The sequence below is a fragment of the Orycteropus afer genome, unplaced genomic scaffold, assembly GCF_000298275.1.
Source record: "Orycteropus afer afer isolate SDZICR_OR568_19922 unplaced genomic scaffold, OryAfe1.0 scaffold00016, whole genome shotgun sequence".
NCBI classification, from domain to species: domain Eukaryota; kingdom Metazoa; phylum Chordata; class Mammalia; order Tubulidentata; family Orycteropodidae; genus Orycteropus; species Orycteropus afer.
Genome location: NW_006921603.1, coordinates 5,059,056 through 5,078,625, shown reverse-complemented (window position 1 = coordinate 5,078,625; position 19,570 = coordinate 5,059,056). Strand labels below are relative to the sequence as shown.

Genomic DNA, 19,570 nt, shown 5'->3' with positions numbered 1-19,570 from the left:
GGATTTTACTTGTGTGCGATATTTTTGATATTGTTCAATAATTTCCACATTCTGTGGAATCACTTTTCTTTGGAATGGGTACAAATATGGATCTTTTCCAGTCAGTTGGCCAGGTAGCTGTCTTCCAAATTTCTTGGCATAGACAAGTGAGTGCCTCCAGCGCAGCATCCTCAGAGGTATTGTGGGTTCAGTTCTGGACCACTGCAATAAAGTGAATATTGGAGTAAAGCGAGTCACATGAACTTTCTGGTTCCCCAGTGCTATAAAACTTAGGTTTCCACTATATTGTAGTCTGTTAAGTGTGCAAGACCATTAGGAAAATGTTTGAAATATTGTGAGAATTACCAAAATGTGACACAGAGACACAAAGTGAGCACATGGCATTGGAATATGGTGCTAATAGACTTGGCTTGATTCACAGTTGCTCAGACTTTCAATTTGTAACAAATGCACTGTCCATGTAGTACAATAAAGCCAAAAGCACAGTAAAACAAGGGATGCCTGTATATATGGCAGTTATTTCAGTTATTTTAAGTAAAATATCTGTTGAACCATTTAAAAAGTGTTGGAAGCCCTTTCAAATAAACCTAGTAGCTATGGAAGGTTAAAGTTAGGTCCTTTAAACAGAGAGCATCTGTAATAGAACATATAGGCTTCAACGTAGAAAGCTGCAGTACTTGTCCATGAGATAGCTTGACACGAAAACCATCAAGTGGCTAGTCAGCCATCAGGTGGGTCCTAAAGGAGTTCAGAGGCCATGGCAGAACCAAAGAGAAGATTGTAAATTTCCAGAGCAGTTAGTATATTCCTGCCTCTTTAGTGAACACATCAGCACTTGAGATCATCTCATTAGGTCCTGGTTCTTTAAACTCTAATTGACAGATAACTTTCATCTGGTGTTCTTGCCTTACTGTGAAAATCCATTAAATAATAAAACTTCCAAGATTAAAAATTATTTCTTTTCTAGATAGACCTTTATTGTGACTCTTCATTTTTTAATTATTTGTCTTTGGTGTTTAGTCATGGCCCATACTAAAGCTGATACATCCTACAGTAGCCTTGTCAGTTTTGATACAGTTAATGAGCAATTTTCTTTCTCTTTCATCTATGGATGATTTTTGGAGATAATCACTTCTGGGTCACAGAACATCCTATGTGTCCTGGAAATGAATCATCACCTAGGTATGACTGTAGTGCCTATTTATGCCCTTTTTCTTTGAAAATCCTGAATTGGTGCTGACATTTATACCCATTTTATTGTCCTTTTCCTAGAACTGCAGGTAGCATCAAGTGCACAGCGCAAATTACAAAGTGGATGAGTAATGGCAGTTACTTCTTCTGACCCTTCATCAACTGCACCATCTTTAAGGAGGGAAAAAGATTTTTAAAAAATAATAATGTGTTTTAACTTTCAAAACCAATAAATATTAAGGACTGATTAGTATATTTGTTGTGAGTTGAAGAGAGGGAAGACTTTGAAATGAAGGGCACCAAAAAGAAGAGCCTATCAAGTTCTTCCTGCCTATATATCCTTAAACTTTTAAATTTGTTGAAGGTAATACTTTTTCACAGAGCTCAATATGTATATATTTATATCTATCTATTTACATATATAAACATATATGTAAATATATCCATGTAAAAAATATATATGTATTTTTATATATAAAAAATTACACAGTAAAAAGACTCTTTCCCACCCTATCCACCATCTCCTGCTCTGAGATCTTCCACCTCAAGCAGGTAAACTATTTTTATTACTATCTGATGTCTCCTTTTGGTGTTTCCTTATAAATATATAAGTAAATAGCAACATATATTCTTTTTTTAAAATAACAATGTTATTTTATTTTTCAAATTAACCCAAGTGAATATGTCTACCCTCTAGTTAGTGGTTTACTATTCCTTCCCCCACCACCCCGGGTAACCATCAAAGAATATTTTTGTGTGAAACCCTTTCCTTGATTTTTTTACAATAGTGGTATCATACAATGTAAGTCCTTTTGTGATTGACTAATTTCACTTATCATAATGTCCTCTAGATTCATCCGTGTTATGAGATGTTTCACGGATTCATCACTGTTCTTTAATGTTATGTAATATTCCATTGTGTATATGTACCATCATTTGTTGATGCATCCCTACATTCATAGGCATTTAGGTTGTTTCCATCTTTTTGCTATTGTGAATAGTGTTGCAGTGAATATGGGTGTGCATATATCTGTTTGTGTCACAGCTCTTATTTTTCTACAATATATACCTAGTAGAGGGTTTGCTGAATTATATGGTATTTCTATTTCCAGCTTTTTAAGGAAGCATGTGTTTTCCACAGTGGTTGCACCATTTCACAGACCCAACAACAGTGTATGAAGAGTTCTAATCTCTCCACACCCTCACTATCATTTGTTTTCATTTTTTTTAACTTTGCTATTAGTTCTGGGGTAAGATGATATTTCATTGTTTTTTTTTTTTTTATTTGCATCCCTCTAATGGCTAATGATCATGAGCATTTCTTCATGTGTTTGCTAGTTGCCTGAATATCTTCTTTGGTGAAGTGTCTTTTCACATCCTCTGCCCATTTTTCAATTGGGTTATTTGTCTGTTGTTAAGGTGTTGAAGTTTTCTATAAATTTTACAGATTAGCCCTTCATCCAATGTCATTGTCAAATATTTTTCCCAATCTGTGGGTTCTCTCTTTACTATTTTGGTGAAATCTTTTGATATGCATAAGTGTCTGATTTTTAGGAGGTCCCAGTTAGAGTTCAGAGATTACAAATATTCTGCGTTAAAAATAGCTTACAAGTTTTGAAGATGGTTAACTGAACTCAGGTCCTCTGGTTTCAAGGTTAATGCTAATCTACACTGACATAAATTTCCTTTGTATGTTTATCTTCATTACTGACTTTACAGATTGTTTGGCCAAATGGTCAGATTTTTTTCCACATGTTGTGTCTCCCTCAATAGAGAGTTAGGAATAATTAAACACAGAGAAACCTTAGGACTTGAAACCCTAGAAGTAAATAATAATATATTTCAGTCACTTACTCTCCAGACAGAAGAAGTAAGTTTTATTTCTGTTCTTGAAGGAGAACTCCCTATGGAGATGATTAAAGAGAATTTTACTTATGAATTTCAGTGGTTTACTATGAAAGAATTCATGGGACCAGTGGCATGGGAGGAAGGTAAAAGCACTTGCATTTCTTTCAAAATTTCTTCCAAAAAACTAAGACCAGGGCCCAAAAAGAAAGAAATCTGGGATGGCCATTCATCATACTAACTTGTTTTCTGGTCATTTTTTTTTTTTAAAGGATTAAATTTATTTTTTTTTCTAGAATCCAGGCAATAAAATCTCAACAATCAAACTCTAGCAGTTGTTATGGGGAAATGCTGAGTTGATTCCAACTCCTAGCAAGGCTCTGTGACAGCGCTGAACTGCTCTCACAGGGGTTTCTTGGCTGTAATCCTTCAGGAAGCAGTTCTCCAGGTCTTTCTCCCACAGAGCTGCTGGTAGATTTTAACTGCCAACTTTTTGGTTGGCAGCTGAGCACTTAACTGTTGCACCACCAGGGCTCATCAGAGAGATGCCAATAATACTTAAATGTAGCATTTCTGAGGTGCTTTCTATGGGCTATAAATCCCAATGAGATGCTGTATTTCAGTGGCAGCACTAAAGAGGTACGGGGGTGCAGGCCACAATGGGTGACACTGTCAGAGGCGGTGACACCAAAGTGACTGTCTATAAAATTCTGTGCAGGGTTTTGGTGGAAATTTATTATTTTTTAATAAAAATATCCCTGTAGTTAGTTATAACAACAAAAACTTTTTTCATAAGTCCAGCTTACTCGTATCGATATACCTACAAGGCTATAATTCTGTTAATTTACTTTTTAAACCTTCCAATTTGCTCCAGTTAGAGCTGTCATTATTATCCAGTTACAATGATGCTTCAAATCAGTGGTTTTTCCTGCACCCTTTACAAGCATGCACTGTTGTTTTCATTGCAGCCAGTGGTTTTATAGTTGCTGATTTTGTCAAATTTTCTGGTGTTTTAGCTGCAATGTTGTGGTAATTAGTGCTAGTAAACCTATATCAGTAACTTTTTTGAGAATAAAGTAGTAATTAAAAGAAAGGAAAAAATAAAAAAGGTTTCTGCTCTGTTACTAATGTTGAAATAATAATGTAATTCAATTCGATTTTCCAAAACAATTTTGTTAGTATTCGTATAATCTAAGAAATATTACACTTAAGCCATTTACAACTATACTTGTACCATATTATTATATGAATAAAACTGCTAATAAACATTACTTAAGATTTTGCATGGTCTGGTAGGGAGGAGGTCCATGGTGGGGCACTCCATGAGTTACCACACTGAGTGACACCAACCTTCGTGACACCACTGCTACATTATAAAAGAGAGCTCTCGGTGTTCTTACAACTGATCAGATTGAGATTGTTTTTCTCCTCTATCACCTATTAAAATCCCAAGGAATATATTTTGATGGATTTTTTTTCATGGAAAGATGTGTTAATGACTAAGAATATACTTAAGAAATGGTTAGGTTAGAAAATTAAAAGCTCTTAGAGTCTTAACACTTAGAAGGCCTTCTGCAGAGAGAAGTGATGGTTCTTTCTACCAGAATAAGGAGAAAAGAAAGCCTGAGATTGTAGCTTATGTAATTTATATGAAAGTTATATATAAAAAAAGAGAGAGATCCTTTTGCATATAAAGCTGAGTTAATATACTGGTAGTAGGAATGTGGGGATATGTTGGGTACTGTGAGAATTTAAAGAAATATATGATGTGATATATGTCTCAAGAAATTTTTATTCATTTGGCCTGACAAGACTGAACATTCAAGAAAGTTACGGCCCAGATAATGAGATACAGAAGTTCAAAGGAAAGAGAGATTATTGGGGACCAGCACTGTTCTTAGGGTTGTATGAGAATAACTGGAAAGCTTTAAAAATACACATGCTTGAGCCATTTTCTTTTCCCTTAAGATACTTTCTGGGTAATCTGAAAGCCAGAGCCAGATAGCACTCTGGGGCTTATGTACTGCAATAAAAGATACATGGGTGATTATATAATGTGCTATATCCACTGTGCCCCTTTTACTCTCTGCTGAGGAAGGACCACTGGTCTAGACTGAAAGAGGAGGCTTTGTATAGTACACACGTTGCAAATTAGTGCAGGATACATACACCACAGGGAGAAAGCTAAGCCAAGCAGAAGAGTTTGGTTACTTTGGATAGATGATGATGATAAATAAATAGCAAGCTATTTAAATTGTAATGGATGGCATGATCTGATGAAAACAGTGCTTATGTATGGTCCATACAATACAGGGACCTTGAATGGACAGTGGACCTAAAGGCTATGGATTTTTTTTTTACTTGGAAGGAAACTTGTAATTCCAACCTCCTTGTTATATAGGTAGGAAATTGAGGATCCGGAGAAGTTAACTAATATATACAAGATTATTGTCTTACACTGGGTTTTTAAAGGAGCAAAGCCAGTGAAGTGTGTATCTAAACATACATAGATTTATTTCAAGGAAATGGCTCACACAGTAGAGGCTAGCAAGTCCCAAATCTGTGGATCAGGAGTCAGGCTGGAGGCTTCTTCTGACTCATGTGGCTGCAGAGGTGACACACTCAGAATCAGCAGGTCAGCCCCTGGCTCACAGGGTTGTGAGATGTGGCAGATCCCAAAATCCACAGGCCAGGCAGCAGGCTGCTGGCTTGTAGTCCACAAACTGGAGGTCAGAAGATGACAATTCAGATGCAGGATAGAGAGAGAGCAAGCTTTGCCAGATTATCCATATATATTGGATGCAGACTACACCCGAAGGAAACTCCCCATTCAACTGATTGGCTGCTAACATCAGATCACAAAATGGAGGAATATTACATAATATCTGCCAAACCACTGATAATCGTGGCCCAGCCAAGTTGATACAGAACATTACCCACCACAGTTACCTAGTCAGTTTATGTCAGAGCTTGTCAGTAAACTAGTATATAATCCAAGTATTTGAAGACTGGACAAGATTGGTATTGTGAATATAGTAGTGAAAGTCTAGAAAAAATTGATGTCAGAAGAAAAATCATTAGGTCTGAATTTGAATCTACAGTTTTAACAAGATCCCCAGGTGGTTCTTATATACACATAAGATCATGAGGATATCTCTAAGAATCACCTGAGGATCTTGTTAAAATGTAGATTCTGATTCAATGTATCAGGTGGAAATGCAAATTCTCAGCAGGGGGTTGAGCCAGAATGAACCTGTTCAAAGCCCTGCTGTTTAGTTATTGAATACTCTAATTTCACAACCAAATCCACTGTTGTCAAGTCAATTCTGACTCATAGGGAGAGCCACTAAGACAGAGTAGAACTGTCACCATAGGGCTTCCACAGCTGTAAATCATTATGGAGGAAGACTGCTACATCTTTCTTCAACAGGGCTGCCAGTGGGATCAAACCACTAACATTTTGGTTAGCAGCTGAATGCTTTAACCATTGCACCACCAGACTCATTGAAGATTCCTCCAGAAAACTTTAAAAATATCTTTCTTAACTTGGACCTAGTTTTTAAGAAACTTTCCTAAAAGAAAATTGGGATGTGCTTTATATAGTAGACATTTTTCCTTTTTGTATTTACTGTTGCATTATAGTAATATAATCCTTTACTTTAAGACTTCAAAACATTTTTTTGTCCGCTAAAAATATTGACATGTTTTGATCCTTGTGTAAAAAAGGAACAATAATTAATTTCATGTTTTTCAGGTAACTAAGCAAGACAAGAACCTCATAAAGCCTCTTTACGACCGATACAGAATTATCAAGCAAATCTTATCAACACCTTCCCTTATCCCAACAATTGTAAGTCAGGATGCTTGCATTAACTAGAAACCTACACTGGTGCTAGTATTGATGTTTAGTTAGGGAGGCAGCACTGGGAGTTATAAAGGCAATATATGTTGCTAACATGGTTATTTCAAAAATAGAAAGTGGCTTCCCCAACTCTAATACTGTACTTAACAATGGCTGGTAATTAGAATGATAATGCTCATACAATACAGTTAGATTTACTGTAATTCAAAGTCATCTTTTAACATTTGCTTCCATTGCTTTGAGTGGGAAGAAGAGAGTTTATTTTAGTTTGGCATTGTCTAATAGAAGAGCCCTTCTATTCTATGAGTGTGTTGGTTAATTTTTCTTATTTCATAAGAAAATTGTTAGTATGTTCCTTGATATAATGTAGTATTTGGTTTGGGTACCATTTCACCATCATTGTACAAGGTATGAGTAGGTTTCTTTCAAAAGAAAATAGGAGTACTGAAACTGAGTTAGACTACTTTTAATAAAGAATGATTTATGGGAATACAGAATTAGAAAAGCACCACAAATTCTACTCCAACAGTATCAGAACATTTGCTCAAGTTATCAAGTTAAAAAAGAATCAATAACAAATATAAATGAAAGTATACTTGAGTATTTTATACTAAATATTTTTAAAGACACAAAGCATATTGATTCATAGTTTTTGAATTTTCCCCATTTAAAATAGAGTATGATTTTCAGATAGATACTCCTTCCAAGAAAATCTTCCGTTTATGATGAGGAATATGAGAACATGTTAAGGAGTAATGCTGCTTTGCTTCCACTTGCATAGAGCTCTTCCCTGTATTTGTCAATTTGCTAAGTATCCGCTGTGCCTGAATGTGGTTCACATCTGCACTAATTTAGGGTATTTCTAGAAGACAAAATATGTCTCTAGTCATCTCCTCCTAACCCATATAACTGGTATAAAACCAGGGTTCAGAAAGTGGGTCATGGGGAGGAATCACTTGGTAATGCAGTCCAGAACTGGACCAGACCCTTAATGGTACCTTCTTTGACCCAGTAAACACAGTTAAACTTGGTAAGCATTTTAGCCAGCATAGGTGCCTCTTTGCTCATCAAGTTCTGCAAGTTTTTTTTTAATGTAACCAAGAGTTCATCTTGGTTGCTTTCTTCCTGATTCTCATTAGGCACAGGGGACCATCTAGTGATTTTCATTTATGGTTCCCCTTCCTAGTTTTGCTTCCTCAAGAGACACTTAGCATTTTGTGACTTTATTTAACTCTGCTTGTGATAAGCAGGAGGAAGAGGACTCTGATGAAGACTATCCACAGGGAAGCCAACAATCTTCTTTGCTAGATCCAGCATCTCACATCTCCACTGGTGACCACCTCACCTACTCCAGTGAGATTGAACCTGTTAGAGCACTGCTACCAGATGAAAAGAAAGAAGTCAAACAACCAGCCCTGTCCATGTCCAATTTACATGAGGCCACCATGTGAGTGTTAATTCTAAGTGTGGAGTTTCATTTTAACTCCTGGTCTGGAATACCTTATATGTGTGTATGAAATTCAAAAATGCTGTTAGACTAACAAGTGCCATGCACCAAAAAAATAGTCCTAAAAAGATAATTGGGTTGTCTTCTGAATTAGAGAATCAAAAAGACAAAGCCCTGAGGAACCACGGTTCCAAAAAAGTGCTAAAGATGCCATAAATGCTAATGCTCAGTTTGCAATGGTCACATCTCTCTTCATCAGAGTCTGGCCTCATTCTAACTCTGAGAAGGATGTGAAGCAGAGCTGGCCCTGGAAAATGCTGAACCATCTATTGGCTTTAAGTAAATGAGCTGCCCTTTGTCTCCTAATGGTCCTTCAATCAGGAGCCATTTGGATTTTCATTAGTATTTATCAATATCAGTGGCTGGCATTCCTCTTCATCATTTGGCATTCTTTAGTCTGTATATTACAGCCCAGATTATGATACTTTCTTTATCATTTATTACACAGTGCAGAGAGTTTATATCCCAAGATAGGGATGGAAACCACACAAATTTACGAGGTGAGACTAAGATGTAAGGTGAGATTTTAATGTACTTAGAGAGTCATTTGGTACCTTAATTTCACAGAAGAGTAACTTTTATGGAAGCAGCAAATGCACCTTTCTTTTTTCTTTTCTTCTTCCTTCCCCCTACACCCCCGATGTGGTTATTTTAAAGTAGTTGTTCTCCTAACTTTTTTGGGGGTTGCTGGACTTTTTTAAAAGCAATAGTTTTTTTTTCCTAAGAAAATACCCTTACATAATTTCCAGGAGTTCAGTGTCATTGAAACCCACACATAGGTTCCCCAGATTAAAAATTCCACATCTAAAATGTATGACTTTTGTTTTAGAAGAATGAGGTCAGTAAAATATGCAATTGACAATACTATACCTGAAGGAGCTCTGGTAGCACAGTGCCTAAAGCATCTGACTGCTAACCAGAAAGTTGGTGGTTCAAACCCACCAGCTGCTCTGTGGAAGCAAAACTGTACAGTCTACTTCCATAAAGATTTACCACCTTGGAAACTCAATGGGGATCACTATGGTCGGAATCAACTCGATGGCAGTGGGTTTTTTGGTTTTTTATTCTATACCTGGGCTTGGTTTAATTCCCAAGGATACTGCCATTCTCTTCAGGCTCTAGATTGGAAAGGTAGCTTTCTTTGAAGTCGCTTCCTCTTGTGTCTCTTTGCAGTGTATCGCCAAACACTGATAATTATTTCTTCAAAATGTCTCTTCTCCCTCATCTATTCATACTTCCAATACCCTCATTACAATGAACTCAAACTAGTTTCCATGCTTGCTGTCTGTTTTTTCTCCTTTCCTATTGCATTGCTTTCATTGGGTAATTTTCCCTGCTTTTGTGTTCCTTTATGATTAGGTTCTATATGGGTCATACTTATTCAAGAGATGCTCTTCAGGCAGAGCACTCAGAATCATAATATGCTTTTGCTGAACAGATAAATCTGCTCATGATCTCTCAATTAGGCTAGAGTTCAGTAACGGCAAATATGCATTTCATCTGTTACAGGCCTGTACTTCTTGACCATCTCCGAGAGACCAGGGCTGACAAGAAGAGACTTCGTAAAGCTTTAAGAGAATTTGAAGAACAGTTTTTCAAACAAACAGGAAGGTAAGTGTAGGAAGAGGTATTTTTTAAGCTAATATTCCTAGATAACTCTTGTTAAGAATGAGCTGCAATTTTTCTGCACAAATGGAATTTATGTAAGAGGTTAAAAATTATACTTAGACCCAGGATTTGTCCAATGTAACATTCTACAGTGACATTATTAGGAATATTTTATGGGAGGCTGTAGCTATCAAGTGTGATACCAATCTTTAAAAACTAAATTATGTACTTGAGACATCCCTAATTTTGCAAAATAAATCTAAGTGTTGAATTTATCTAAATTTTCAAAAAACCTACTAAAACCATTATCACTTCTTGATTCTTGATTACTTAATTCCACAGGTTATTCCTCACTTCATTGAATAATAATTCTTCTTCTGCTTTAAAAATTTCCTTTAAACTTTAGGATCAACCTTAATTATTTTTATTTCAGAATGTAGTCAAAAGTTCCTATTATCCTTTCTACACCTGAAATGAAAATTTAGCTTTATTGTTCATTTTTCTGTGTCAACTCAAGTTCCATCAAGCATTCCATTAGTTTTGACTAATTTTTGGTATATCATAAATAAAACAATAATAAAATACTTAGCCATTCTGTGCCTCAGTTTCTTTTTTTGTAAGATGAAAATATTTGACTTCATGGGATTTTCTGATGTGAAACATCAGTTTTTTTTTTTTTTTAAAGTTAAGGTTGTAACTTTTCCAAAGTTAAAAGTTATTAAACCGCTGAGATAAGATTAAAATTTCCCATTGTATTTTAGAGCATAACCTCTGGAATCAACACTATACCAGCTGTTAGATATTCCTTTCCATCTAGGTGTCTGCCTTTCTTGAATTGCCTTCATTTCAGTAGCCTGAGGGTTAGTTACCCTAATGGAGATGGATTATTTTCTAAAGGCATTTTGAAATCTTGGTCTATTCACCTCTTAGTCATTGCACCTTTTCCATTTCAGACCTCTAAGGCTGTTCACTACCAACTGGACCTATTAGGTCAGGAATTTTTTGTGTCTAGCAAATGTAGATGTAACTCATCTAGTTTTCTACCTGGAATCTTCCTTTCTATAGTTGTTAAATCCAACTTACTTACTTGGTAGAGGAAATAGCATAGTTTGAATGGCTAGTTTTTGTCACTTGGGTCAAATAACTTTCTGTCTCTAAGTATATTTCTCCAACTCCAAAATACTAACTATTGCAAAGGATAGCTTTGAGGATTACAAGACATAACGTATGTAAAGTGTCTAGCATTGGCAGACTCTTAAATGATTGTTGTTTGTGGCATTTACTATTCCGCTGGTGTTAACTATCTAGTGAGAAATGTTATTTGGTTGTAAATTGAGACTATAAAGCATGATTTCTAGTTTCTTTTTCCATACCTTTTTCTTTTCTTTACCACACTTTCACATAACTTTCGCTGCAAAACATTTCTTGAAATGGTGAATTTGTCTGGACTGTCAATTATACTTTGCTTTGTGTATATAGTGATTGTATAAAAGTTTCTGATCTCTGCTACCTTAGATTAAAAGTATTTTGTGGGACTTTTCATTCAGGGAAATGTGTGATGACATAGTATTAGTATTCCAAATCTTTGTAGTCATTATATATGAGAGATTAGTTCATCACTTTACTGTGTACAGAAATTCTTTTCATAACTGGATTCCCTGAATAAATTTACATTTTGACCCATCTGAACTCAGGAATCTACCTTAAAGAACGTGAGAAATCTCCAGTTTGCTACTAGTCCTGCCTAGTGGATTGGCACTAATATTTGGCATGCCTATTATCATACAAGGATGGTAGTTATATTCTATTATCTGTCATCTAAAGGGTTCTCCATGTGTGAGTCCTAAACCCATTTCAAGTATGACTATATCTAGCCCTAAGATTGTATGCCCTCTTGTGGTAATATATTTTAACTAAAACAGTTGAAATAGCTGGAAAATACTGATCTTAATCTTGTTTTCCCAAGACTTTTTGCTGGAAAAGCCTAACTATGCATAAGGTAAAATAATCATGCAAATGGGTTTATAGAAATTTTAAGGTACTATAAGTGTTCTTGGGAGCTCTGGTGGCATAGTGCCTAAGGCATTTGACTGCTAACCATAAGGATGCCTGTTCAAACTTACCATCCACTCTTCGGAAGGAAGGTTGGGCCATCTACTTCTGTAGTGATACCGCCTTGGAAACCCAAGGAGGGGTGGCTATGAGTCAGATCCAACTTGATGGTAGTGCATTTGGTTTTGGTTTATAAGTGTTCTTGATAATACTTAGCATGGAGGAGACATGGTAATCATATAGACGGGACATTATTATTAGCAATTATGGGCCAAGACCTGTGCAGAGCCCAGAGCCTGTTTTATATAATGGGACAATTCCCTCAAGGAAATTTTTCATTCTGGCCATAGCACTCTTCTTGTTCATTAGCCAAAATGGGGTATGTAGGACATGGAAAAATTTCATATTATGGATTATTAGTGTTTCACTATAAATTAGACAATTTCATCAGTTAAATTTGTTTACACAAATCAAGGTGGTATTCAGACACCCAGCTATGTTTAGTATGGAAGTGAAGGAATTATGTTATTTAGGCAACATTTAAAAGGAACCCTGTCTCTGGATTTATGTACTGTTCTGAGTTCTGTACTAGAAATTCCAGAGCATTAGTGATACAACACAAGTAGATATCTACACTCTTAGAGAATCTTTATAGATTTAACTTTTTTAAAAAATTTAATATATATTTTTAAAGAAATATCTTTTTATGATTACTAGGAGATAGGTGAGAAGCCCTAGTGTTTAAAGCTCTTGGCTACTAACCGAAAGGTCAGCAGTTTGAACCTACCAGCAGCTGTCTGGGAGAAAGATGTGGCAATCTGCTTCCATAAATACTTACAGCCTTAGGACCACTATGGGACAGTTCTACACTGTCCTGTGAGTCAGAATCAACTCGATGGCAATGGGTTTGGGTTTCTGGCTGGGGAAAGAGGTAAAACATTAAGTGTATGCTATCTACCCAGTTTCAGTCATAATAATATGGGGTATTTATGTTTATATTCAGTTGCAGTTGTAAAGCCATGAGTGGAAATATTTTAAAAACAATTGGCCATCTTATCACCCAAGAAGAACCTTCTGAAAACTTGCGGCAATTATTTGCCTTTAGAAAAATGATCCTGGCAATGTATTTTTGTGGGAAGGCAAATGATTTTAACTCCAGATGCTGCCCAATTATTTCTCAAAGTAGATGGCAAGAGTATGTAGTAGTTAGAAGGCTCATGTACAAAAATCTGTGCATTGTCATATGTCTAGTCTTTTTAGAATGAGAGTGCAGAAGAGTACCATTGCAATTTGGAGTCTTAAAATTGCCTCTGTCGTGGATCTGCTCAATGATTCTACTTTGCATTGGCAAAGACAGGCATTATAATTTCAAGGAAACTTTGAAATGTTTCATGTTTGTAAGGCAGCCACCAAATTTTTTTCTCCCTGCCATCATACACTTATAAATTATTTCTATAACTTAATTTTGTTTCTAGGTTGGGCTGAACATTTTGCAAGGTGTGTGGGACTGGGAAGTAACAGGAGAATGACTGAACAGGAATGCCTCAAGGGTTTTCTTTTTCTCCATTGCCCCACTGTCATATTACCTATTCACTGGGCCATGTATTTGCACATCATCTATGCCAGGTTCCCAAAGGTAGGACATGGTGCAAAAAATCAGTAGAAGCTGCTACCCTGTACTTTCTCATGTATGAATTACTCAAAAAGGATTTATAGTGGCTTAATTCATTATGAACTAACAGACTATGTTTTCCATTTTTCAGAAGTCCACAAAAGGAAGACAGAATCCCTATGGCAGATGAGTACTATGAATACAAGCACATAAAAGCCAAACTGAGACTACTAGAAGTCCTCATCAGCAAGCAAGATGTGGCCAAAACTATCTGAGGTCAGGAAATGTTCGTATCACTTTCACTCAAGAAAAAAATTAAAATGTTTATTTTCTCCTGCCATTCATGCTAAGTAGTTTTGATACACTAAAAATTGAAGCACTTTAGTAATAGGATTAGTTGTTTTTAAGGAAGGATGGCAGCTATAATTATATATGATTAGGAGAGATTTAAATGGGGGGAAGAATACAAGTGACAGTATAATTGCGGGGGGGAGGCGGGAATTCAGCCTACTCCATGCTACGGAGAAAATTCAGTCAATAGAATTATTTAAAGAATTATCTAATATTTTATGATACTGAAATAACATATAGCATTTACTTGTTAAGGGGCTACTTGTTAGGAAAAGTCTATTTAGGATTCAAAGATTGTGTATGTTGATGTATGGAAAAACCAGTAAGAGTTTTGGAAAAAAAAGAATTTCTGCTCATGTTCCTATGTAGAAAGGGATGCAGTTAGTAAGAAAGTAACTTATTTGCAACTTGTAATAGATTTTTAAGTGAGATTTTAAAACCTGCTACATTGCTCCTCAAGTCTGCTAGGCTTTCAGTAACCCTAAAATATATTAGAATGTGTCACTGCTAATTTTTTTTATTTCTATATAAAAAATAGCACATTATTTTATCTGTTATTTGAAATTTTACATTTCTGATTACCAAAGTTCATTCTGATAGCATGTACTTTGTGAATTACTATCTTTGTCTATAATTAACAGATGTTTATATTAAAATATTGCATTAAAATTTGAAAATAGGTATTTTGGATAGATATGTGTCTGTAGTATATAATGTGATTATAGTTAAAATTACTAATCTTTTTGTTTATTATATCTAAGATTATACAACTATTTTTCCATTGGGAGTACACATTTTTCTTAATGTTCCAAGATCTGTACTTTGTAAAGTCAAAAAAACTTTCTCATGATCTGTAGTTATTCTTGTGTCTTACAAAATTAAAAGTTTGAAAATCGTTGGCCATGACATCTTAAAAAATAAGCCAGAATATTTTGTTTCATTAACTTTAGTATATGTTTTGTGTTATTTTGTACCAAAGCACATTTTTCTTTTTGTAAAAACAAGTAAAAGATCACCGTTTTCTCATATGTGCAACCATGTTTGTGCTTCTATTTTCTGTAATGTATTAAGCATGATGTTGAAGAAATTCACATTTTCATATAGTTTGGATGGGAAGAATATTGACTATTTCAGAAAGAGACTATTTCAGAGGCTTATTGTTTTCTTTGTATTTACCTGACATTTTATAATTTTTGTGAATCAGAATAATGTCCTTCATAAATGTGTTTAATTACAGTCAACTACTTGTAACAGGATAGGTAACACAACTCTTTGAGGTTTACAAACTAAATCTTTGATAAGGGAAATGGTTTCGTGACATGTATACAATTAAAATGTAACTCTATATATTCTATGATTGTAAATATTTTATACAACAATACAAATAAAATATTTTTCTATTATATTTATTATGTTGAAACACAGTAGTTGTTTCCTGTTAGCTAATATAAATAACATAAATAACACTGTCAAACAACAAGTTGGAAGTGCTGACAATTCTAGGCATCAAGATTTAATTCATGCTGCAATTACATCCTTTCATGCGGTTTGGAGTTATCCCAGTATTTTTTCAGTAGATTAAAATGAACGCATATTTAAACACCATTTATAAGCCATTATTGGATATTTTGCTAAAGCAGTCTATATAGAATTGTTTTGTTATGTTTGGCATAAAAGAAAAATAAAAACATTGCAGCATCTAGGCAATAAAGTGTCAGAAGGAGAACGTAGGATACTTCATCATTGAAAGTAGTAGGAAGGGTAGGGAATAGGAAACACTAAAACTCTGAATGAAATTTGAAATATGGCAGTCTGATTTTGGTGATAGCGGCATGTGCATGCTTCAGTGGAAAACATCTGGTGGTGAAAATGGACAACAGAGGATCAGTGCTCCTAAGGGAAGAGAGGGGCTAAGTAAGAAAGTGGGCATTAACGTCCAACACTGATATTACAGGTTTTGCAGCTGGGATCTTTCTTTGCATTTGCAGTAGACAAACTCATGAGCTGATGACCAGTGATTTCTGCCACAGTGCCCAGAGAAAGATCCACAGGGTCAGTGTAAATGATTTCTAAAATGACATCCTGGGCATGATGGTAAACCAGCACCCCGTCTTCTTCTGTGCAGGTCAAAAATTTATTATCCTTGGAATTTAGCTGAGGAAGGCGCTGCTTACAGAATTCATCTCCTGGTGATCCCACAGGGGCAATAACAAGAATCACATAATGATAAGCAGTGTACATACAGTAGAAGTCCCCAAAATATAAGTTACTATTGGGGTTAAAAAGTTTTTCTGCTGCAATTTCAAACCTGTATCTTCCATAAGGTGAATCCTGGGGTGGCTTCCCAGTATTGAATTCAGTGCTGCAGCTGAAGAAGATGCCTTCTAATTTTCCACTGATGGGAGAGCCATGGCTGCCACTGTTATCCTTGACAGAGGGCTGCATAGCATTCCCATAATGTTCTCTGCAAAGAAAAGAAATGGGCATTGCTTGGTACAGTAGTGGTAATGCCACTAACTTGTACATATGCATGGTGACAGGCCCCAAAATCAACCATCTAGTGTTACAGGGCTATCATGCTCATTCTACTGTGAGATTAAGGAGAATGCTTTTTTTTGACATTACGTATAGATGACCCAATTCTAGCCTCGACCATAAGGTGAGGATATTCTGCTACACATGTTGGAGGTCTTCAACATAATTTCCTAGTCAGAAAAATTAAACTGGAATTAGCAATCTTATAGCTGAAACACATTCAGAAATGACTTACTAAAGAGAAAACTAAACTAACAGAACTAGTTAAATATGTTCAATATTTCTTTCAAGCATGCCAGAATTTATTTATAAAATTTATGCTTTCCCTTAATAGATTATCTAGGCACAATTTATGATTTGGGTCCTCTCTGTTGCATTTAGCTGAAAACAGTACTGGTTATTCTCCCTTTGTCCTCATCTCCAGATCCATTCTCCACCCTTATTGCCTTTTTTTTGTCACTTGGGACTCTGTCATCCAGTTCTTTATTGCCTCTTGGTTTCTAGTTGAGTTCTTCAAATGGGAGGTCTTGGCAAGAAATGTAAAGTAGAAAGAGAAAGCCTTGAGCATGTCTTCCTCCATTTCCTCCATGCTTCAGAGCCTTGGGGTTCTGGCAGGACTAGTTTGTAACTATACATTTACAACAACTGCTTCTTCTGGTAGGCTTCTATTCCTTCCCCTTTCCAAGAGTAAAAAAACTTTTCATCTCTTAATAGTTCCTGGATACTTTAGCATCCCTTATTCCCTTAAACTTGCCTACACTTCTGTTAATGGTACCTTTGTTATACTCTCTCCAGAATTTCCCTTAAGTTTCTTGCTGGGTCCCTGACTGCTACTAGGGATGAAGAGTACAAACTACCACTCAGGCAAGGGAATGTTCTCCCTACTTAAAATGCTTCTTAGAGTTTGCAGGTCAGTGAGGCATGCCCAGATCTGCCCCTCCCTTCGGAATATCAATAGGTCTCAAATTCTAGTGCTGAGAACCACCTAGGGAACTTAATAAAAATGTAGATTCAAGAAGACCGAGACATTGTCACAGATCAGAGGAGAACTGGAAGCATGATGAATAAATGCAGTGTGCTGTCCTGGATAGGAACTCATAATTTTACTCTTACTGTTATTCCTTCTTCCTTCCTGATGTTCCAAGATTCCTTCTTTATCATTTCCTATCTATTTCAAAAGGAACTCTGGTGGTGGTGTGGTTAAGGCATTTGGCTGCTAATTAAAATGTCAGTGGGTTGAACCCCTAGCCACGCTGCAGGAGGAAGATGAGGCAGTCTGCTTTCATAAAGATTTACAGCCTTGGAAACCCTACGGGATAGTTCTACTGTCTTACAGGGTCACTATGAATTGGAATCTACCCAGCAGTGAGTTTTGGTTTTTTTTTGGTTTATTGGTTTCAAAAACTCCATTTAGCTATTCTTTTATAGTAGGTCTGCTGGTGACAAATTCTCTCAGTTTTCCTTTTTTGTGAAAGTCTTGATTCCGCCTTCATTCTTGAAGGCTGTTTTTATTGGATATAACATTCTGGGTTGACAGTTTTCTTTTGGCACTTGAAAAATATGGTGCCATTTTCTTCTGGCTTCAATGGTTTCTAATGAGAAGTTCCTTGCCATATGAATTGTTTATCCCTTGCAGATAAGGTGTTGTGTCTCTTTTGCTACTTTGAAGATGTCTGTCTTCAGTGTTGAAGAGTTTATGATGTGTCTTGCTATGAATTACTTTGAGTTTATTCAGGTTGCTCAGCTTCTTGATCTGTAGGTTGATGTCATTTGCCAAATTTGGGGAAAGTTTTAGTTATTATTTTTTGGAGTATTTTTTCACCTCTATCTACTTTCTCCTCTCCTTTTGTGATTCTGATGACATGAATTTTAGATATTTTGTTATAGTTCCCTAAGTTCATAAGGCTCTGCTAATCTTTGCCAATTTTCTCTCTGTTGTTTGGATTGTGTTATTTCTATGGATGTATCTTAAACTTCACTGAAGGAGTCTTTGTGGCACAGTGGCTGGTTAAAGGGCTTGGTGGCTAACTGAAAAGTTGGTTGTTCAAACCCACCAGCCACTCCATAGGAAAAAGATGTGGCAGTCTGCTTCTGTAAAGATTACAGCCTTGGAAACCTAGTTCCTACTCTGTCCTGTAGGGTCACTGTGAATCAGAATTGACTTGGCAGCAATGGATCAAAGTTCACTGACTCTTTATCTCTTTCATTCTATTGTTAAGTCCATCTTTGAGGTTTTTTTATTTGTTATTATATTTTACAGTACTAAAATTCCCATATAGTTCTTTATCTTCTGTATTTCTGTGCTAATTCTCTTTTCGTTTGTTTCAAGTGTGCTTGTAATTGTTCCTTCTTCTTGTTAATTTCCATAGCATTGGCTCTGATACATGGGAACCCCAAGTACAGCAGAACAAAACATTGCCTGCTACTGTGCCATCTTCACAATTGTTGATATGCTTGAGTCTATTCTTCTGGCCACTGTGTATTTTGAGTGCCTTCAACCTACAGGGCTCATCTTCCAGCACTATATTGAACAATATTCTCTTGTGACCTATAGGATTTTCACTGGCTGACTTTCAGAAGTAGATCACCAGGCCTTTCTTCCTAGTCTGTCTGAGTCTAGAAGCTCCATTTAAACCTGGTTGACCCTGCTGGCATCATAGTAACATAGAAGTCACCATAGTGCAGGCAACTGACAGATAGGTGGTACTGTAGTTTTTTTTTTTTTTTGTTTTGTTTTTAATTTTTTATTTATTGTGACTTGGGCGAAGATTTACAGAGCAAATTCACTTTCCATACAGCAGTTCACATATACTTTGTCTCATGTCATTAACCACAGTTTACCACAATGCAACAACTCCCCTCCCACTTCCTCCTCATAATTACCTCTTCCCAGTGTCCATCCCTCCATACTCTCCTGCGCCCTGAGCTGTCTCCCTGTGCATAAGCAGCCCTTCCTTCTCCCATGATTGTTCTCTCCAGGGCGTGTGTCTACTTGAGGTAAATGTTT

At 36.1% G+C, this 19,570-nt stretch overlaps 2 protein-coding genes across 2 annotated transcripts in view; one reads left to right on the top strand and one right to left on the bottom strand.

Moving 5' to 3' along the window:
- FAM13C (family with sequence similarity 13 member C) overlaps positions 1–13,952 on the top strand; it is a 176,580-nt gene extending 162,628 nt beyond the window's left edge. The window contains exons 11-14 of the mRNA XM_007958879.2: positions 6,791–6,886; positions 8,146–8,345; positions 9,915–10,016; positions 13,829–13,952. Coding sequence (XP_007957070.1) covers positions 6,791–6,886; positions 8,146–8,345; positions 9,915–10,016; positions 13,829–13,952 — 522 coding nt within the window. The remainder of the gene's footprint in view (positions 1–6,790; positions 6,887–8,145; positions 8,346–9,914; positions 10,017–13,828) is intronic.
- Positions 13,953–15,957: 2,005 nt separating this feature from the next.
- The window catches only part of PHYHIPL (phytanoyl-CoA 2-hydroxylase interacting protein like), a 64,743-nt gene continuing 61,130 nt past the window's right edge, over positions 15,958–19,570 (bottom strand). Inside the window, exon 5 of the mRNA XM_007958908.2 lies at positions 15,958–16,492. Within this exon, the coding sequence (XP_007957099.1) occupies positions 15,958–16,492 (535 nt within the window). The remainder of the gene's footprint in view (positions 16,493–19,570) is intronic.